Consider the following 16,417-nt stretch of genomic DNA (forward strand, 5'->3'; position numbering starts at 1 on the left):
TAACATTTCCAAGACTTCCATGATCTGCATCCTTTGCTTGGTCCACCTGGCCAAGACTGTCCTTCTCCTCCTTACCTCTACTACTTACATAAAGACACCTTTGCTTCCCCTTTTGATGACCTCTGTCCTCTCTGTCTCTCTTGCATATTATCTTTGTTAGCCTCATCACTTTTGTTACCCTTCTGTTTGCCTACTTCTTCTGTGGCTCCTCCCTTTTCTATAGCTCTTGCCTTTCACCTACCCTTTATCTTTTATCTTCATCTTTCTGTAAATTACCTAAACCCCAGATATTGCTCTTCTCTTAAACTCGGCCTTCTTTCACTTTGATTTTTCCCTCATGATTTCAGTTTACTTATATCATGGAGTCTTTTTAAAGACTGCCCATATATCTTCTTTGTATTTCTCTCTATTCACTTTCTGCTGTAGTTGGTAGGAGGTAACCTTACTTACGCTGTCCGCAGTGTTCTCATTGTTGCATGCTTACTTGCAGCTCCCCCTTTCTATCTTCAATCAAGCAGTCACTATTTACACTTACATTTACTAAGTTTCTTGTCTGTAACATTACATAGAGCAACATGATTACACCATGAAACATGCTTATTCTCTAAAAATCCATATTTTGCCCATCTCCATTATTCACAATTCATTCTCATCAGCTTCCACCTTAGAAATGTCATACTTTCCTTGCAATTCTGTAGTTTCTTTTATAAGTACTGTAATTCTCCATCTGCGTTCACTTGATAGCAGCAGGTGTTGCTCTTAAATTCCCTTAGTTGTTAATGTTTTTGCCATACAAATTTTGACCAAAGTCATATAGTTACATGTTCTTGTGTTCATGGGTAAGTAATAGACTAGCTGCACTTGCTGGTCATTTTAATCCAAGCCAATTTTCCTTTTGATGTGCAAATTAATCTAACCCATTTGGTGTTAGATTGGCTGTACCCATCCCATATTCAATAATTGTATATTACCCTTGGTAAGTATAACTGGGATCATTCCACAGTTAATTTGGCAGGACCCATTTGTGAGATAAAGCATTTATGAGCTGCCTTTGCCCATTAGTAGTACAGGAGGCAGTCTTGGGATAACATTTGTACTAGCCATCTATAAATCCATGCTTCTTTTGAATATGGACAGGGATGTGCTTTCTTTTATGTGAAGGGGGTGCCTGTTCCAGAGCAGTGATATCCTCTGGGAGATATATCTGTTATGTGTAGGTAGGTGATTCTTATATTTAAGTAAAAATGAAAGGAAAATGAATTCAGAACACACTGTATAAACAATATCAGGAAGCAAAGTCAGAACACATGTTCTAAACAATAGTGGTAGGTGAACTCAGGTCACATGGCTTAAAAATATCAGGAAACGAGGTCACTTGATATAAGCAAAGTGAAATCCCTGAGGTTTGGGCTTGGACTTGGTATGATTTTTAGTATAGCAGAAAGGCTTTCTGAAGCTTTGTTATTTGGTTAGATTACTCATTACATTTCTAAGCAATCAAAATTATTTTCTAAAGCAAAATATAATGTTTCAGCAGTGCTTGTTAGCCTTCATACTACCGAAATTCACATAGTATGCATGACGCGTTTATATCACGTTATCGAAAGATGAAAATAGCGAACGCTATTTCATCAAACCTAAAATATCTAAACCACATAATATTGAACATTCAAAACAGCGAATGTTTTCCTTGGGAAAAAAATTTGCTATTCCAAAACACATACACACAACACAAGCACACCTAAGAAACATCACTACACACACATAGACTTAAAATCCTACAACTATCCCTACACTAAACTATACATACACTACTATCTATCCACTTACCTTAACCTAAACCCTAACCCTAAGGTCCGTCACTATTGCACACTCACATAACCCGTGCCCTAACCCTAACTCACTTAACCCGCTCCTAACCCTAATTCACCTAACCCGCACTCTAACCCTAACTCACCTAACCTGCGCCCTAACCCTAACTCACCTAACCCGAGCCCTAATCCTAACAACCACACAATCGCACACTTACCTGAACCCGACCCGTAAATTTCCATCACAGCACTTTAAATAACGAAGCCACAGAACCGGCCAACCAAATTCTTTCCCTTGGAAAGAATTCGGTGTTCTGCAGCTTCGCTATTTTTAGCGTTCACTCAAAATGGGTCGATATTAGAACATTCAAAGTTTTAAAACTTCGTTGTTCTGATATAGACCCTGCATGACAGCATGTCTGTTCCAAACACACTCTCAAAATTCAACGTCTGTTTAATGTTCGGTGTTGAAAGAATAACATTAGACTTACCCCTTATGAAAAATGCATATACCAGGCAAAAGCAAATCATTACATAACATCTTCTGAAGTATCTGTGTAGTTAGACTGTCATTATTACACTTGATTTATGCAACATGTTTTTAAGTGAATACAAAAAACAGATGCTGAAGAATTGACAGTGAGATACAAAATTAATTATTTGTGTTTTGCAATGCATGCCAGATTTTAGCCACATTAGCTTCACCCTTTGAATTACACATGTATATATTTAGAGGTATTTAGGCAGAATGAGGAACATAGTCTGAAGGTTAGCTATAACTAGCCTTACTCTGGTAAATGAAGACCAGATTGCAAACACAACTTTTGCATCTAATGCCATGCCTATTATTTGCACAAATGTCAGGTCAGAAACCCATTGATATGACAACGATTTCTTCCAAGAACTTACAAAGGCCAATTTAGAATGTGCCTCATGCACTAAGTCTAATATCTGCCTGGTCTAAACAATGAGCAGTCTGTTTGGGTACACTGGTAAACACAAACTACAATAATTTTCCTATTAGTTTAGTCTTTTCATTAAGAACATTTTTTCTTCAAAAAAAGCTATAAATTATTGTTCCTATACCCTTCTGCTTTTCTGAAGAAACAGTTGAGAAATTAGTAAGACCACATTGGCACTGCAAATTTATGTAGCTTCCTGAAGTACATAAAATATTTTTGTCTAATCTGACATTAATGCTTCTACTCAAAAAGAAACTCTCCTTTCACTGGTGTGCACATTTGTTTTGTCACCAAAAAGCCGAGTTTCATGATATTTTATTACATAAAATTTATTTCAAAAAGGTTAGTGGGTTTTCTTAAGTTGGGTTACTGATTATTACGCAGTCATGGTACTGTGTATTGCTCCTTGTTTGCCCAAAACTATTCAGAAATTATTTTACAGCTCTGCCTAGTCTTTCAGACATGCAAGTAGTCAAAACATTTGCAATTTGCCTGCAGCCATAGTTTTACCACACTATGTTAAGGGCAATTATATCAACAATACGTCTTTACATTTTCACAGATTAGTAGGTCTTAGAAATAACTGATGAATTTACCTGTTACAGTGTCCCCTGCTTTAGGATTGTCCCAGTCCAAGATGACAAAGGAGTGACAACCCTCCACTGCTACAATGGTGATGTTGCTTGGTGCTTGCTGAGGGGCTTTCTTCATATGCTCTTCAGGAATGATGTCTGCCAGGGTTTCTACTTGAAAATGTTCCAGTGCATCATTTAGGGAGCAGGGAGTTGCTGGGTCCTTACTGATGTAATTAACATAAGGTGCTGTAAAATGTAAGAATGGAGACTATTTACTCTGTTAACTTCATTCTCAAGTTTCACAAAATAGTATCTGACAGCTATTTGAAATCCACAGGAAAAAAGTACAAGAAAAAATGTTAAAAACTGCCTAATATATATTAGGTCAAACATAAGAGCACCGTAACATTACCTACATAAAGATAATCACAAAGTATGTAGACAGTGAGATCAGTACAACACAGTGGTGACTGTCACAAAATAACAGAATGCTGTCCTCCTGATATAAACATTTTCAGCTTGGCCATAAAACTGGATTTTTGAAAAGTTGTTGAAAATAATTAACTGCTTCAATACTAGGGGAAACACTAAGAAAACAAATTTTATTTTCTGTTTGGGTAGGGCTTTGCCACTTTACAAAGCATACAAAAGAGACTTTCTGTACTACCTTTCCTAAAACAAATAATATTGAATATCCCATTCTAATCCAGAAATACAGAAACCTAAACTAGTACAGTGTGCTACAGTCACTGTTCTCCCACCACAACTCTTATACAACTACAGACTCCGAGGCTGCCATGCCTCAGACAAAGTTATATTCTACTAGAAGGGAATTCATAAACCTCTTGTATATTTCCATTTCACAGTGGTGTGTGTTATGTTCAGAAACGTTTAAATCAGCCCTGTCAAGTACCCTCTTCTCAGTCTATCTGGCCTTACAACTTGGCATAGTCATCTTTGAAACTTTGATCTCGCAAAGAAATAATATAACTTTTTTGGAGGTCTCGGGTGCTTGAATGAAGATTTGTTTTCAACTAAGTTTATAGAGAAAAATATAAATAAATGGTGCTTGAATAAATCCAGTGATACTTATAAAATAACATTAATGAAAAAGTGCAAAAGCTGTTAATGCTGATAATTGTAAATCTCACATATTTTAAGAAACTGAATTTTAACATGCTCGCCGTTTTTATTCATGCATTAATTAAGCATGAAGAATACTTTCTCTACTCTTCTTCTCGAAGAAGTTCACACTTTTGTGCACTTTCTTTTATTCCTTCCCTCCTTTCAATCACATTGTTGCTTTTTAACCAGGTAGGCCAATTGCTCCAAGGACCTTTTTCACAACAGTCTGAGCCATACTTCATTGAATACATACAGTACATATAAATGAACCATACATTTTAATGCTATAGTATATATGCTACATATTAACAAGTCTAATGGAAAATGTGATTCCACATGACTATAATATATGAGATGTAGGGCTAATATTGCAGTAACTAAATATCCTAAAATTTATGAAGAATTATATATCACTTAATGTATCAAAAAAGTAGTCTTACAACATGAGGGTTTCATAGCAAACTACAAAGCATTTCTAATCATTTTCAGATGTTTCAAGGAAAAGTTTATGTAACACTGTAACATATTTAAGAACATTTTGAAAGCTTATACAAAGAATCTAGCACATGGACAGCATTAAATATAGGTGAACAAGGTGATTGCCTAGGTCACCGTGCTTGACCTTCTTGCCAGGGACACTCTTTCCCTATTTATTTGTTTATTTTTTAGAGTATGTATGCATTTATTTATTTATTTATTTATTTGCAGTTTGTTTGCCAGGATAGTCCATTGGGCCACAAAGAGCCCATTTTCAATGGAGTCCTGGGAGAAAAGCTCCATAAAAATACAAATACGTAGTACACATTGCACATATACATTACAGATTATCTCATAGGAAGAGTAATGTTTCTTTGCTCTAAAACTAAATAAACAATGTACCTCAGAAAAAGAAAAAATGCACCTGGGAACACTGGGCAATCCAGTGGGTAGAGCTCAGCACCATTTAACGTAAATCATGTTTCTACATGTTGCGAGATTACAGGAGAACAGACGATATAGTGTTCAAATGTAGGCAAGAAGGCATGCTGGAAGTTAGCATTTTTTTTAATATTTATTACTTGAAATTAATTGGGGACAATCTGCCGTTATGTACATATTGCAAAGAGTGCTACAGTGAGTTAGTGTAGTATTTAAAATAAGGTGTAGTGATCAACCAGATATTTTTTGATAATTGTTTGGCTTTGTGTCGACAGTTGAGATGAGTGGCATTTTGGTGAGTATTTTTACAATACTGTTGCAGTGATCAAACAGATCTTTTTGGCAATATTTCTGGATTTGTGATTTGTGTGGACAGTTTAACTGAAATAGGTGTTATTATTTTTACAGGGATTCTGGCAGTGATCAACCAGATATTTTGGGCAATATTTCTCTGGCTTTGTGATTTTATGTGGCACAACTTGGATTGGCATACCTTAATGTGCTAACTTGTTTGTGTGGACTGTGGGGCTGAAATATCACCAAGCCATCGGGCATAGCACTCAAAAATCAGGGACAAATCTCAACAGAATTGAGGGAAAATTCAGCAATAATTAGGGGCATTTTTAAATATTATCACTATTAACTTAAGGCATGGGCAGAATAAGAGAATGTAAAAGAAGTCAGTAACTCTAGTTATTGTCATTGTTATGTAGTTCACCACATTTTCTCTAAAGTCACCATTTTAAGAAGGGATTAAGTGAAAATCAGGGACAGTTAAGAGGTATGCCATCAAACATGATAACTGCTTGGTGGAGGTTGTGGTTGGGATGTTTAGCAGTATATGGCCTTGGTTTCTTTTATGAGACTTTTTGAGATTCTTGGGGGTCTTGTCTTTCCTAATTGCTGTCGGTGTCGGGTTCCCCAAAGGGGCATTATTTATGATGGGCCTGATGAGGGATGAATAATTAGGGAAAATGATCTTCTTGATGAAACCCTTGATGAGGGCCCGATGAGGTACTGGATGAGGATGTAAAGATGAAAGCAGGAATGTTGGTTTTCAAAGAGGCTTTTTTCAGTCTTCTACTCCTTGGGTCTCTAATAACTTTCTTACTTCTATGGTTGGCCCTATGTTGTAATTGTTGTGCACATTTTTTTTGCCAAAGGGTATGACTATATTTTTTTGGCATTTTAGCTTTAAACCATGGCCATGCAGTTATCTGTCATCTGTCTCTGTTTTTTTTGAAGCTTTTTGAAGGATGTTTGTATCTTGAGGAGTTTTTTATGGCAGGTTTGGGTGTGAACTGACTTGACCAGCCGCCCTCTGTCCACGCACGCCTCTGTAAGTCGATAAAGTATATAACCACAACAGGACAGAACCAAAACAGAACCTGTCTAAAACACTAGTCCCAGGTTGGTTTGGCTCCAGGCTCTCTCACTCTGTGGGTTCTGTCTTCTGTCCAGTTTGAGCCACCTTCTTGTGACATATATATTTATAGGTTTTATTATATGCTGATGACATTTATCTATGATGCCATTATTTGTGTCATATGCCTTTGCAAGTATTGTGTAGGATCTGTACCTTCCTCCTTCATCTATTCATTTGGTGACTCTTTGAAGGTTCAAAGGACTGTTTCAAAGAAGTCAACCAGGGATCTAAAGCCGAACTCTGATCCCTGCAGTCTGTGGAGTCCCAAATGTCTTTGTTTATATGCTCCCATGAGATCATCTCCATAGCCTCCTCCGACTCCAGCCCTCAGCTGATAGGGCTAGGCAGCCATAGTCGCGTATCCCAGTCCCTCTCAGGGTTTGGAGAGTGACCATGTGGTGTGTCCTTTGTATCCACGCCATGTTCTGACCTTCTACTGTATAGCTGTTGTATTTGAGTTTTTTTTGAGGATTTAGTTCCTCTTTCCTCTCTGTTGGGGGCGCAACCTGGTCCCATCTGGTCCCAGTTTTTTCCTTTGGAAGCAGTGTTTTTTGCTTTGAGAGAGAGAGATGTTTGGAGAGGCAGAGGCAGCCGGATAGATATTTTTATTTTGGGATTTGGGGGGAGGGGGTGGAGATTTCCACTGGCTGTCTGCCAGGATACTGGCTGGATGGGCTGGGTTCGTGTATTTATTTTGTCATTTTAGTCAACTCAGAACAAGTCTGGGGGAGGGAGTTGCCCAAGTTTCTAACATAACAAAAAAAAAAAAATTGTCTGATTGTCTGTGGTGTGCAATTTTTTTTCTTCTCAAGCTGGCTTGGAGGATTTTTATGAGGATTGTTTTTTTTGCTAGTACTGATTAGAGATGCCTCCTATTAGGGATTTTTGCTCAACCTTGTCTGAACTGCACAGATCGATGTTGATGTTCTCCATACTGATATCCATGTAGAGTGGGTGCGTGCAGAGAGACTTCTGGCGCATCTTTAGCATTACACTACCCCTTGTTTTTTGTGCCTTCTCTTCTCTATGGGGGGTGGGTTTTTGGGCTTTGAGCCCTGCACAAAAAAGGCACTATGGGGGTGGCAAGAGCCTTTGCCAATATCCGAAAGCCCAGTGGTGACAGGTGCAAGCCGTCCCTAGCGGGCTAGGGCTAGTTGGGGTTGGGTGAATGAAATTAATTGATCTTCTTGTCATTTGCTCAGTTTAAACAGTCATTTTCTGGCTTAGCAGGACTGGTGTGCATTTGTGAGAAGTAAGATGATCTACTTAACTGGACAGTTGGTGTGCACACACAGAGTCGGCATAATTACTGTAGGTGTCTTCTTGAGAGGGAAATGACTATCTGCCTGCTGTTGTTTGCTTATTATTTTGGTTTTGAAGGACTAACAAGATTATGTAAAGCAACATTAATCTGAAATGCATGGCTATGTAAAGGTGAAATGCATGGTCATCTTGTTTTATCACAATCTTACTTCTGAATTGTACACAGAAGTGTCTGTAACTGCTTGGTTGGGGGTGTCTGGATAAATGTAACTGACCTTGTTGTCACTTATTCAGTTTAACACTCATCCTCCCAAGAAATAAGGGGTAAATGCATCACAGAACAGACCTTCAGAACTCATGAAGGCTGCAGGCCCCCATACACCAAGGCTGTAATTGCCTCTACCATGAACCCCACCTAGTCTAAAACCAGCTCTGTTCAGGAGTGTACACAAAAGGTATCTGTAAATGTGTGGAGGGTTAAAAAGCAACAATGCAATTGAAAGGAGGGAAGGAATAAAAGAAAGTACACAAAAATGGTGTCATTATTTCTTTGACATTCCTCCCAAACCACAGAGGTGACTATATCTTGTGTTTGGTTGGGGGCAGTGTCGTCACTATTTCTTTACCTTTTCTCCCAAACTCCAGACAGGTGCACGGAGGGTTCCCTTATCTTGAATAGGACCATTATACTGTCTCTGGAAGTAACAAGTTGTAAACATTAGTGTAATGGATTTATTTTCATTTTCTTCAAACTCAAACATCTAATGCATAAACAGATGGCTATCTCTTGGAGGACAGTGGATTAGCATGCTGTTTATGTATGTCTGACAACAAATATATTCTGTTTGTCTTTTCAGTTTTGTCTTAGTCTGACATCAGAAGGGTACAGTGAAGGTGGTGACCTTTTGGGGGTAGATGATGAGGCATGCTGTATTTAAATTTAACAGCATGGCTCCTCATTATACTATACATAAATATGACTTTGTTGGCTTAAAATATGATTGTGGGCATTTATGGCTTAATTTTAATCCCAATTTAACACAAGAGGGAGATACATAGAAAGTTGCTTCCTATTTTGAGGTGGTGGGTAGGGGCAGGTACTATTCCCATGTATATGTATCCTCGCATGCATCTGCTTTCTTAAGTTTATTGTGAACAGATGTTTGGTCAGCTTTGAGTATTGAAAGTTGGATACAACTCACTCTTGAATGAATGAATGAATGAGTGAATGAATGAATGAATGAATGAACAAAAAGAATGAATAACTGTAGCAAACAAATGAAAAATAAGACAGAGTATGAAACAAACAAAGTAATAAAAAGCAATCTGGGCAGTGGGGGGTGGATCCATGGAGCTTTTTCACACAAAGTGCCAGTTTACCTATGGCCGGCCATAGTCCAATGGAGACATATTTGTTATTAATGTATAGATGATAAGGATTATATTTCTAAGCACTTATAAAATGTCCCGTTGAATGATGTGCATGCTAGCATCATTTTAACATTGATTGCAATTGTTAAAATAAGATACAATTGACATACTGTAGATATCCATAGAGGCACAATTTATTTTGTTTCAAAATCAATAAATGACTCCTTAGAGCATGAAAATATAATCCACATCTGCTTATCCTGCTATGTATTTATCTGATTTATACTGTGAAAGTGTATCACCTAGTTAACATCATTAATATAACTGCAAATCCTAAGACTTAACAGTTTAGGGTAGAAAGGTTTAGACATATAAAAAGGAGTGTGACTAGATATATAAATACATTAATTTAATTCAATCAAAAAATACAAAGCTGTAAATCTATTTCAACAGGAAATGGGCAGACAAGCGATCCATTGATGATATTTCAGTGTCAGAACAGAGAATCTGTGGTTAACATATGTAGAAAAAGAGTTACAAATTAAAACATAGATTTTATCTCAAGAGCAGGGGAACTGATTTTCATTTTTTTCAGGAAATGTTACAACATTTTGTAATGTGAACTATGTACTGAAAAACTGGGCCATCTACAGAACCTGGAAAGTTCAGACCCATAAGTCTCATTAGTATCATATTTAAAGCCATGGAAAGAATTATCATGGAAGTGATCAGTAATGACATAGGAAAACTGCAGACACTGGCCCCAACCCAATATGGTTTTGTCATGGAAGTGTCAGGCCTTCTCTATTTGGTGGACTTCTTTGAGAAGGTCACCAAAGCAATGGATGAAGGCAGCATGGCCTACACTGCCTACCTTGACCAGGCCAATGCATTTGACACAATAGAACCAAAGGAAACTCCTCACACTCCATTTCTTCAGCCACTAATACCTCAGAAAGTAAACCAACTGCATGAAGTTTGAAATGACCGCAGTTTTATTAAATACAATAAAATAGACTTAGTGCTTTCGCCCAGTATGCTAAGGCATCATCAGAGTAAAATTCAAACACTTAAATGACTTCCTATATACTGACTAAGTGCATACACCATTTCCTGTCTGTTCTGCTTTGAAAACAATTTTTCTTTAAAAAAAAATGTTAAAACATTTCACATAACATAATATAAAACTTTTCTTAAAAATATGAAACATTTGGGAACTTGTCAGACAGAATACAACTCTAACAATTGTAATGATAACAACATATATTTTAAATATTTTTTGCTCTAAGTTTTAAAATACAAGCTGTTGAGATATTGTCATTAATCCCTGGTTTATTCTTGGAATTCAAACGCATCTGCCATTCTGTTTCTTTTATTTATAAATCTAAATATGGGTCACCACCCCTTCCTTCAATGAATACTCTATCCAACACGAAAAATACAAACTTTTAAAGTTAAAGCATTCATTACTGTGCATATACAGGGCACTACTCAGCTTCTGTTTCTTAATGTCCCTGTTGTGCGCTGCTATCCTTCTCTCAAACATCTTGTGGTCTTGCCCACATAAAAGGCTGGGCATGAGGCACATGTAGCCGCAAACACCACACATTTAGTGTTACAGTTACATACTCCAGGACATTGTAAATTTCTGTCAGATGTTATAATTTCCACATAGGGACCATCATTGATAAACCTACATGATCTGCATGCACCATATTTGTGCATTTTTTATCTGTATGCTGCACTTGTTCTTTCTTTCTTTATATTTCTCCAACATTTCTTTTATATTTATTCCTGTACTGTATATTATTTTTGGTCCATTACCTAGTTTTTTCCTTTAAGTCATTGTCAAATATTCCTTCCCATAATGAACACATTTTTGTCCTTAATAGTGTTGCATCTTGGTTGTATTGTATTACCATGACATCATGACCAAGTTTTCCTTCTTGTGTGGAATTGCCTATACTATTACCTCCTCTCAAAATGGGAACAAGCCTAGTGGCCCTATTTTTTGTCACCTCTTTACGTATTGAAAATAAAAAATGAATACGGTAGCCCCTTTCCTTAAACATTTCTATTAGGGTTGCCATTGCTTCATTAAATTTCCTGCCATCACTCATCAGCCTCAAAAATCTAACCATTTGTCCTTTTGCTATGCTTTTCCGCAGGTGGTACAAGTGACAACTATCAAAATGGAGAAGTGTATTTACGTATGTATTCTTTCTAAAAATGCTGGAGGACAGCTCACCAGTATTAACATCTTTGCTCAATAATATGTCCAAAAAAATCCATTTCATGCCTATGAACTCTGTAAGTGAATCTCAGGAATCCTGTGGTTGCATTTATATATTCATAAATTCAATTACCTCTTCCTCATTTCCCTTCCAAAAAATAAGTATGTCATCCAAAAACCTATGGTATGTTAAGATCTAAGACATAAAGTGAGATGAGAACACATATCTTTTTTCCCATTCTGTTAACACCAGGTTGGCAAACAGCGGTGCACATTTTGCACCCATTGCCACACCTGAAGTCTGCCAGAAATATTCGCCTTCAAACCATAGAAAATCATTTTGGACATATTATTGAGCAAAGATGTTAATACTGGTGAGCTGTCCTCCAACAATTTTTAGAAAGAAGAGATATGGTCACATGGTGAGTGATGACAGGAAATTTAATGAAGCAATGGCAACTCTAATAGGGATGTTTAAGGAGAGGGGGTACCCTATTTGTTTATTATTGTCAACACGTAAGGAGGTGACAAAAAAATAGGGCCACTAGGTTTGTTCCCATTTTGAGAGGAGGTAATAGTGGAGGCAATACCACACAAGAAGGAAAACTTGTCATGATGTTATGGTAATACACTACAACCAAGATGCAACACTATTAAAGACAAAAATGTGTTCATTATGGGAAGAAATTTTTAACAATGACTTAAAGGAAAAACTAGGTAAGGGACCAAAAATAGTATACAGTAGAGGAATAAATGAAAAGAAATGTTGGAGGAAAATAAAGAAAGAGCGAGTGCAGCATACAAATCAAAAATGCACAAATGCGGTGCATGCAGATCATGTAGGTTTATCAGTGGTGGTCCCTATGTGGAAATTATAACATCTGACATAAATTTACAATGTCCTGGGGTATGTAACTGAAACACGAAATTTGTGGAGTATATGGTTATGTGTGTCTCATGCCCAGCCTTTTAGGTGGGCAAGACCACAAGACATTTGAGAGACAGGATAGCAGAGCACAACAGGGACATTAAGAAACAGAAGCTGAGTAGTGTCCTGTATATGCACAGTAATGAATGCTTTAACTTTAAAAAGTTTATGTTTTTTGTGTTGGATAGAGAATTCATTGAAGGAAGGGGTGATGACCTAGATTTAGATTTACAAATAAAAGAAACAGAATGGCAGTTATGTCTGAATGCCAAGAATAAACCGGGGATTAATGACAACATCTCAATAGCATGTATTTTAAAATGTAGAGCAAAAAATATTTAAATATATATTGCTATTATTACAATTGTTAGAGATGTAACCTGGCTGACAAGTTCCCAAATGTTTCATGTTTTTAAGAAAAGTTTTATATTATGTTATGTTTTAAGAACAGTTTTATATTATGTTATGTGGAATGTTGTAATATTGTTTTTTAAAGAAAAAATGTTTTCAAAGCAGAACAGACAGGAAATTATGTATGCACTTAGTATATAAGAAGTCATTTTAGTGTTTGAATTTGACTCTGATGATGCCTTAGCATACTGGGTGATAGCGCTAAGTCTTTTTTATTGTATTTAATAAAACTATGGTTGTTTCAAATTTCGTGCAGTGGTTTTACTTTCTGAGACGTTTGACACAAAACCTCACTTGGGCCTTGTTGGCAAACTCAAGATGTTAGGTACAAATCCTTGTGTTACCTGGTGGAGAGCCAACTGGCTCACAGACAGGAACCAAGAAGTTATAACTGGGGAGTCCACCTATACAAAGAGGCCAGCCACAAGCATAGCTCTTCAGGATCAGTGCTTGGACAACTCCTTTTTGGCATTTACTTCTTTGAAGTGAAGGGCAATGTCTGTGACCTTTGACTGATTAAATTTGCAGATGGTTGCAAATTAGGAGCTGTCATTGAATCACCAACCAACATAAATGTTCTCCAGGAAAGGTTGACACAGACAAACAATTGGTACCAGAGCCATGGACTAAAACTAAATGCTAAGAAATGCATAATAGTATCCTACGGGAAGTCATCCACACCTGGTAACTATCATATTGACAACACACCCCTAAGAGTTGAACCAGTAGTCATGGACTTAGGGACACACACATAGACAGTAATCTAGCCTTTGACCATCATGTGTCTATAGTAGTAAGGAAATCATTCTATGTTGCGCAAATTGTAAAGAAAGGTATAGCATCTAGGTCCAGGGAAGTCATTGTTCCACTCTATTCTGCATTCATCAAACCTATAATTGAGTACAGTGCCCCCTTTGGTATGTACCTAACCAGGCATATCCAACAATTGGAACATCCACAGAGGTTCCTCACTAATGTCCTATGCAGACCACTTCAAGGCCCTATCACTGTATTCTGTCTCCTCCAGGCTTTTGAGGAGAAATCTATGCCTGGCATACAAGGCACTGTCTGACCCCACTTTTATGGACCTCCTGCACATCCTCAAAACAAACAGCACCAGAATTACCCATTCTAAACACTTAAACCTTGCTTGTGTTATAAATAGGACCTGCTGGAGAGCAGGTATGTATCACAGAGACTAACCAATCTTCCCCATCCATGTGAAGCAGAGTTTCTCCCTAACCCAATTCAAGTGTAACTTGGACAGTTGGATGGAGAGCAGGAAATTCATCCATGCTTGTGCAACTATGTCTCTAATGGACACAGGCAACCTGCAAATGGTTCATCTCCCAGGCCCCTGCTTGTAAATATTTCATCTCCCAAGCCCCTGCTTACACTTATCAAGGTTAACAGAACTTGTCAGTGATTTGGGATGCATGGCTAGGCTTAGAAAGTCCCTTGTGGTTGTTAGCCTAGTAAACTCTTATGAACCTATCAAAATTCACTGCCCCTTCAAACCCCAAGTTCACAACAACATTTGAAGAATTGTTCACAGAGACCCTATATAACCATGTAAATGGCTGTATATAGGCTGCTGTACCAATAAGAAGTAAGCCCAAAACAAACTCTAAAACCATGCCACACTGACGGAATCCTAAACTTAACAGAATATATAACAAAAGGAAAAAAAGGCATGGCTAACATCAGGAAGAGAAATTCCCATAATGATAGCAACTCTCTAATTAAACAAAACAGGAACCAAGAGGGCCAATCTAGTTCAAGGTCAATTATGAGGTCAAGATAGCCACACAGGCTAAAGACAGCCACAAGACCTTCTACAGCTATGTCCAAAACCTCAAAGGCAGCACACATCAGTGTGCCAAACTGGTGGTCAGTGGTGTCATCTTCACTGAGCAGAGCGACATATCAAATTTCCTGGCTGACAAATTCAGTTCAAATTTTACTCCCATTTCCCCCAGCCTCCCTCCATGTAATAGCTACTAGCATAACCCCCCACCAACTATTAACAAACAGCAGGTCCTGGCAGTGCTCACTAAGGCCAGAAACACAGTACTAATGAGTACCGGCAATATCTGGGGTGCTGGAAACATGACCTATCAGAACCACTTGGGTCATTTTTCAACTATAGTCTCAAAACAGTCTTTGTACCATGAGAACACAGGACTGCAGCAGTTATCTAGTACCTACCTATGAAGCTATAGGAAATTCATCTCAGGGATCACCTCTGTGGCTCTGTTCGACAGGGGCACAGGAAAATAATTTTCTTGGGTGGCGAAAGCCAGGGTACCATTTTGGCTAGGATTATATAGGCCCTAGGGCCAATAGCCTAGTACCTACCTATGAACCTATGAACCTATAAGGGTAGACCATCAATTGACCCCAGAAACTACAGACCCACTATTCTGACCAGTCTAACATGCAAAGCCATAGAATGAATTTTCATGGAAATGATCAACAAAGACATAAGCAACTGTTCGACACTGGACCCAACCTAATTTGGCTTTGTCAAGGAACGATCATGCCTACTAAATTTGTTGGACTTCTTTGAGAAGGTCACCATAGCAATAGATGAGATGAAGATGGTGCATACCTTCTACCTGGATCTGGCTAAGGCATTTGATACACTATCCCACTAAGGTATAGTTGACAAACTCAGTGAACTGGGCATAAACCCCTACATAACTCACTGGATTGCTAGCTGCCTCACAGACAGGGCACAGGAAGTCAAAATTAGTGATACCACCTCCACTAAGAACCCAGTTACCAGTGGAGTACCTCAGGGCTCCATGCTAGGACCACTCCTATTTGGCATCTGCTTCTTGGAGCTAAAGGCTAATATCAACAGCCTTGGACTGACCAGGTTCACAGATGACTGTAAATTGGGAGTTATCGTAGATTCCCCCAATGCCAAACATCTTACAAGAGAGTCAAAAACATACAAATGAATGATGCAAAAGTCCCAGATGAAAACACAATGCCAAGAAATGCATTATAGTGCTTTTTAGGAAAGCTACCGCCCAGGCTAAGTACTCCATCAATAAGAGTTAACGCAGTAGTCAGGGATCTGGGAACATATGCAGACAGTGATCTGGCCTTTGACCAGCACATGGCCAAGGTAGTAAGAAAATCATTCTATGTTGCCCAACTTATCAGTAAGGGCATGGCATCCATGTCCAAGGAAGTGATAATGCCACTTTATTGGGCTATTATCGCACCCAAGATTGAGTATAATGCCCCCTTCAGCTTGTACCTAACCAAAACATATGCAACAGTTGGAATGTCCACAAAGGTTCCTTACCAGGAGAATACATGGTATAAACACTTTATTGTATACAGATCACCTTCATGCCTAATCTCTGTACTCTGTCTTCTA

The 16,417-nt window shown here is 38.0% G+C and overlaps 1 protein-coding gene across 2 annotated transcripts in view; it reads right to left on the reverse strand.

Annotated features, from left to right (window-relative positions):
* FNDC1 (fibronectin type III domain containing 1) overlaps window positions 1-16,417 on the reverse strand; it is a 541,793-nt gene that overhangs the window by 153,929 nt on the left and 371,447 nt on the right. For both annotated transcript variants that reach the window (XM_044054699.1, XM_044054698.1), the window contains one exon: window positions 3,370-3,594. In XM_044054699.1, the coding sequence (XP_043910634.1) occupies window positions 3,370-3,594 (225 nt within the window). The remainder of the gene's footprint in view (window positions 1-3,369; window positions 3,595-16,417) is intronic.

This window comes from Protopterus annectens, chromosome 13.part0, assembly GCF_019279795.1.
Source record: "Protopterus annectens isolate FY-2018-M chromosome 13.part0, PAN1.0, whole genome shotgun sequence".
Taxonomy (NCBI): Eukaryota; Metazoa; Chordata; order Ceratodontiformes; family Protopteridae; genus Protopterus; species Protopterus annectens.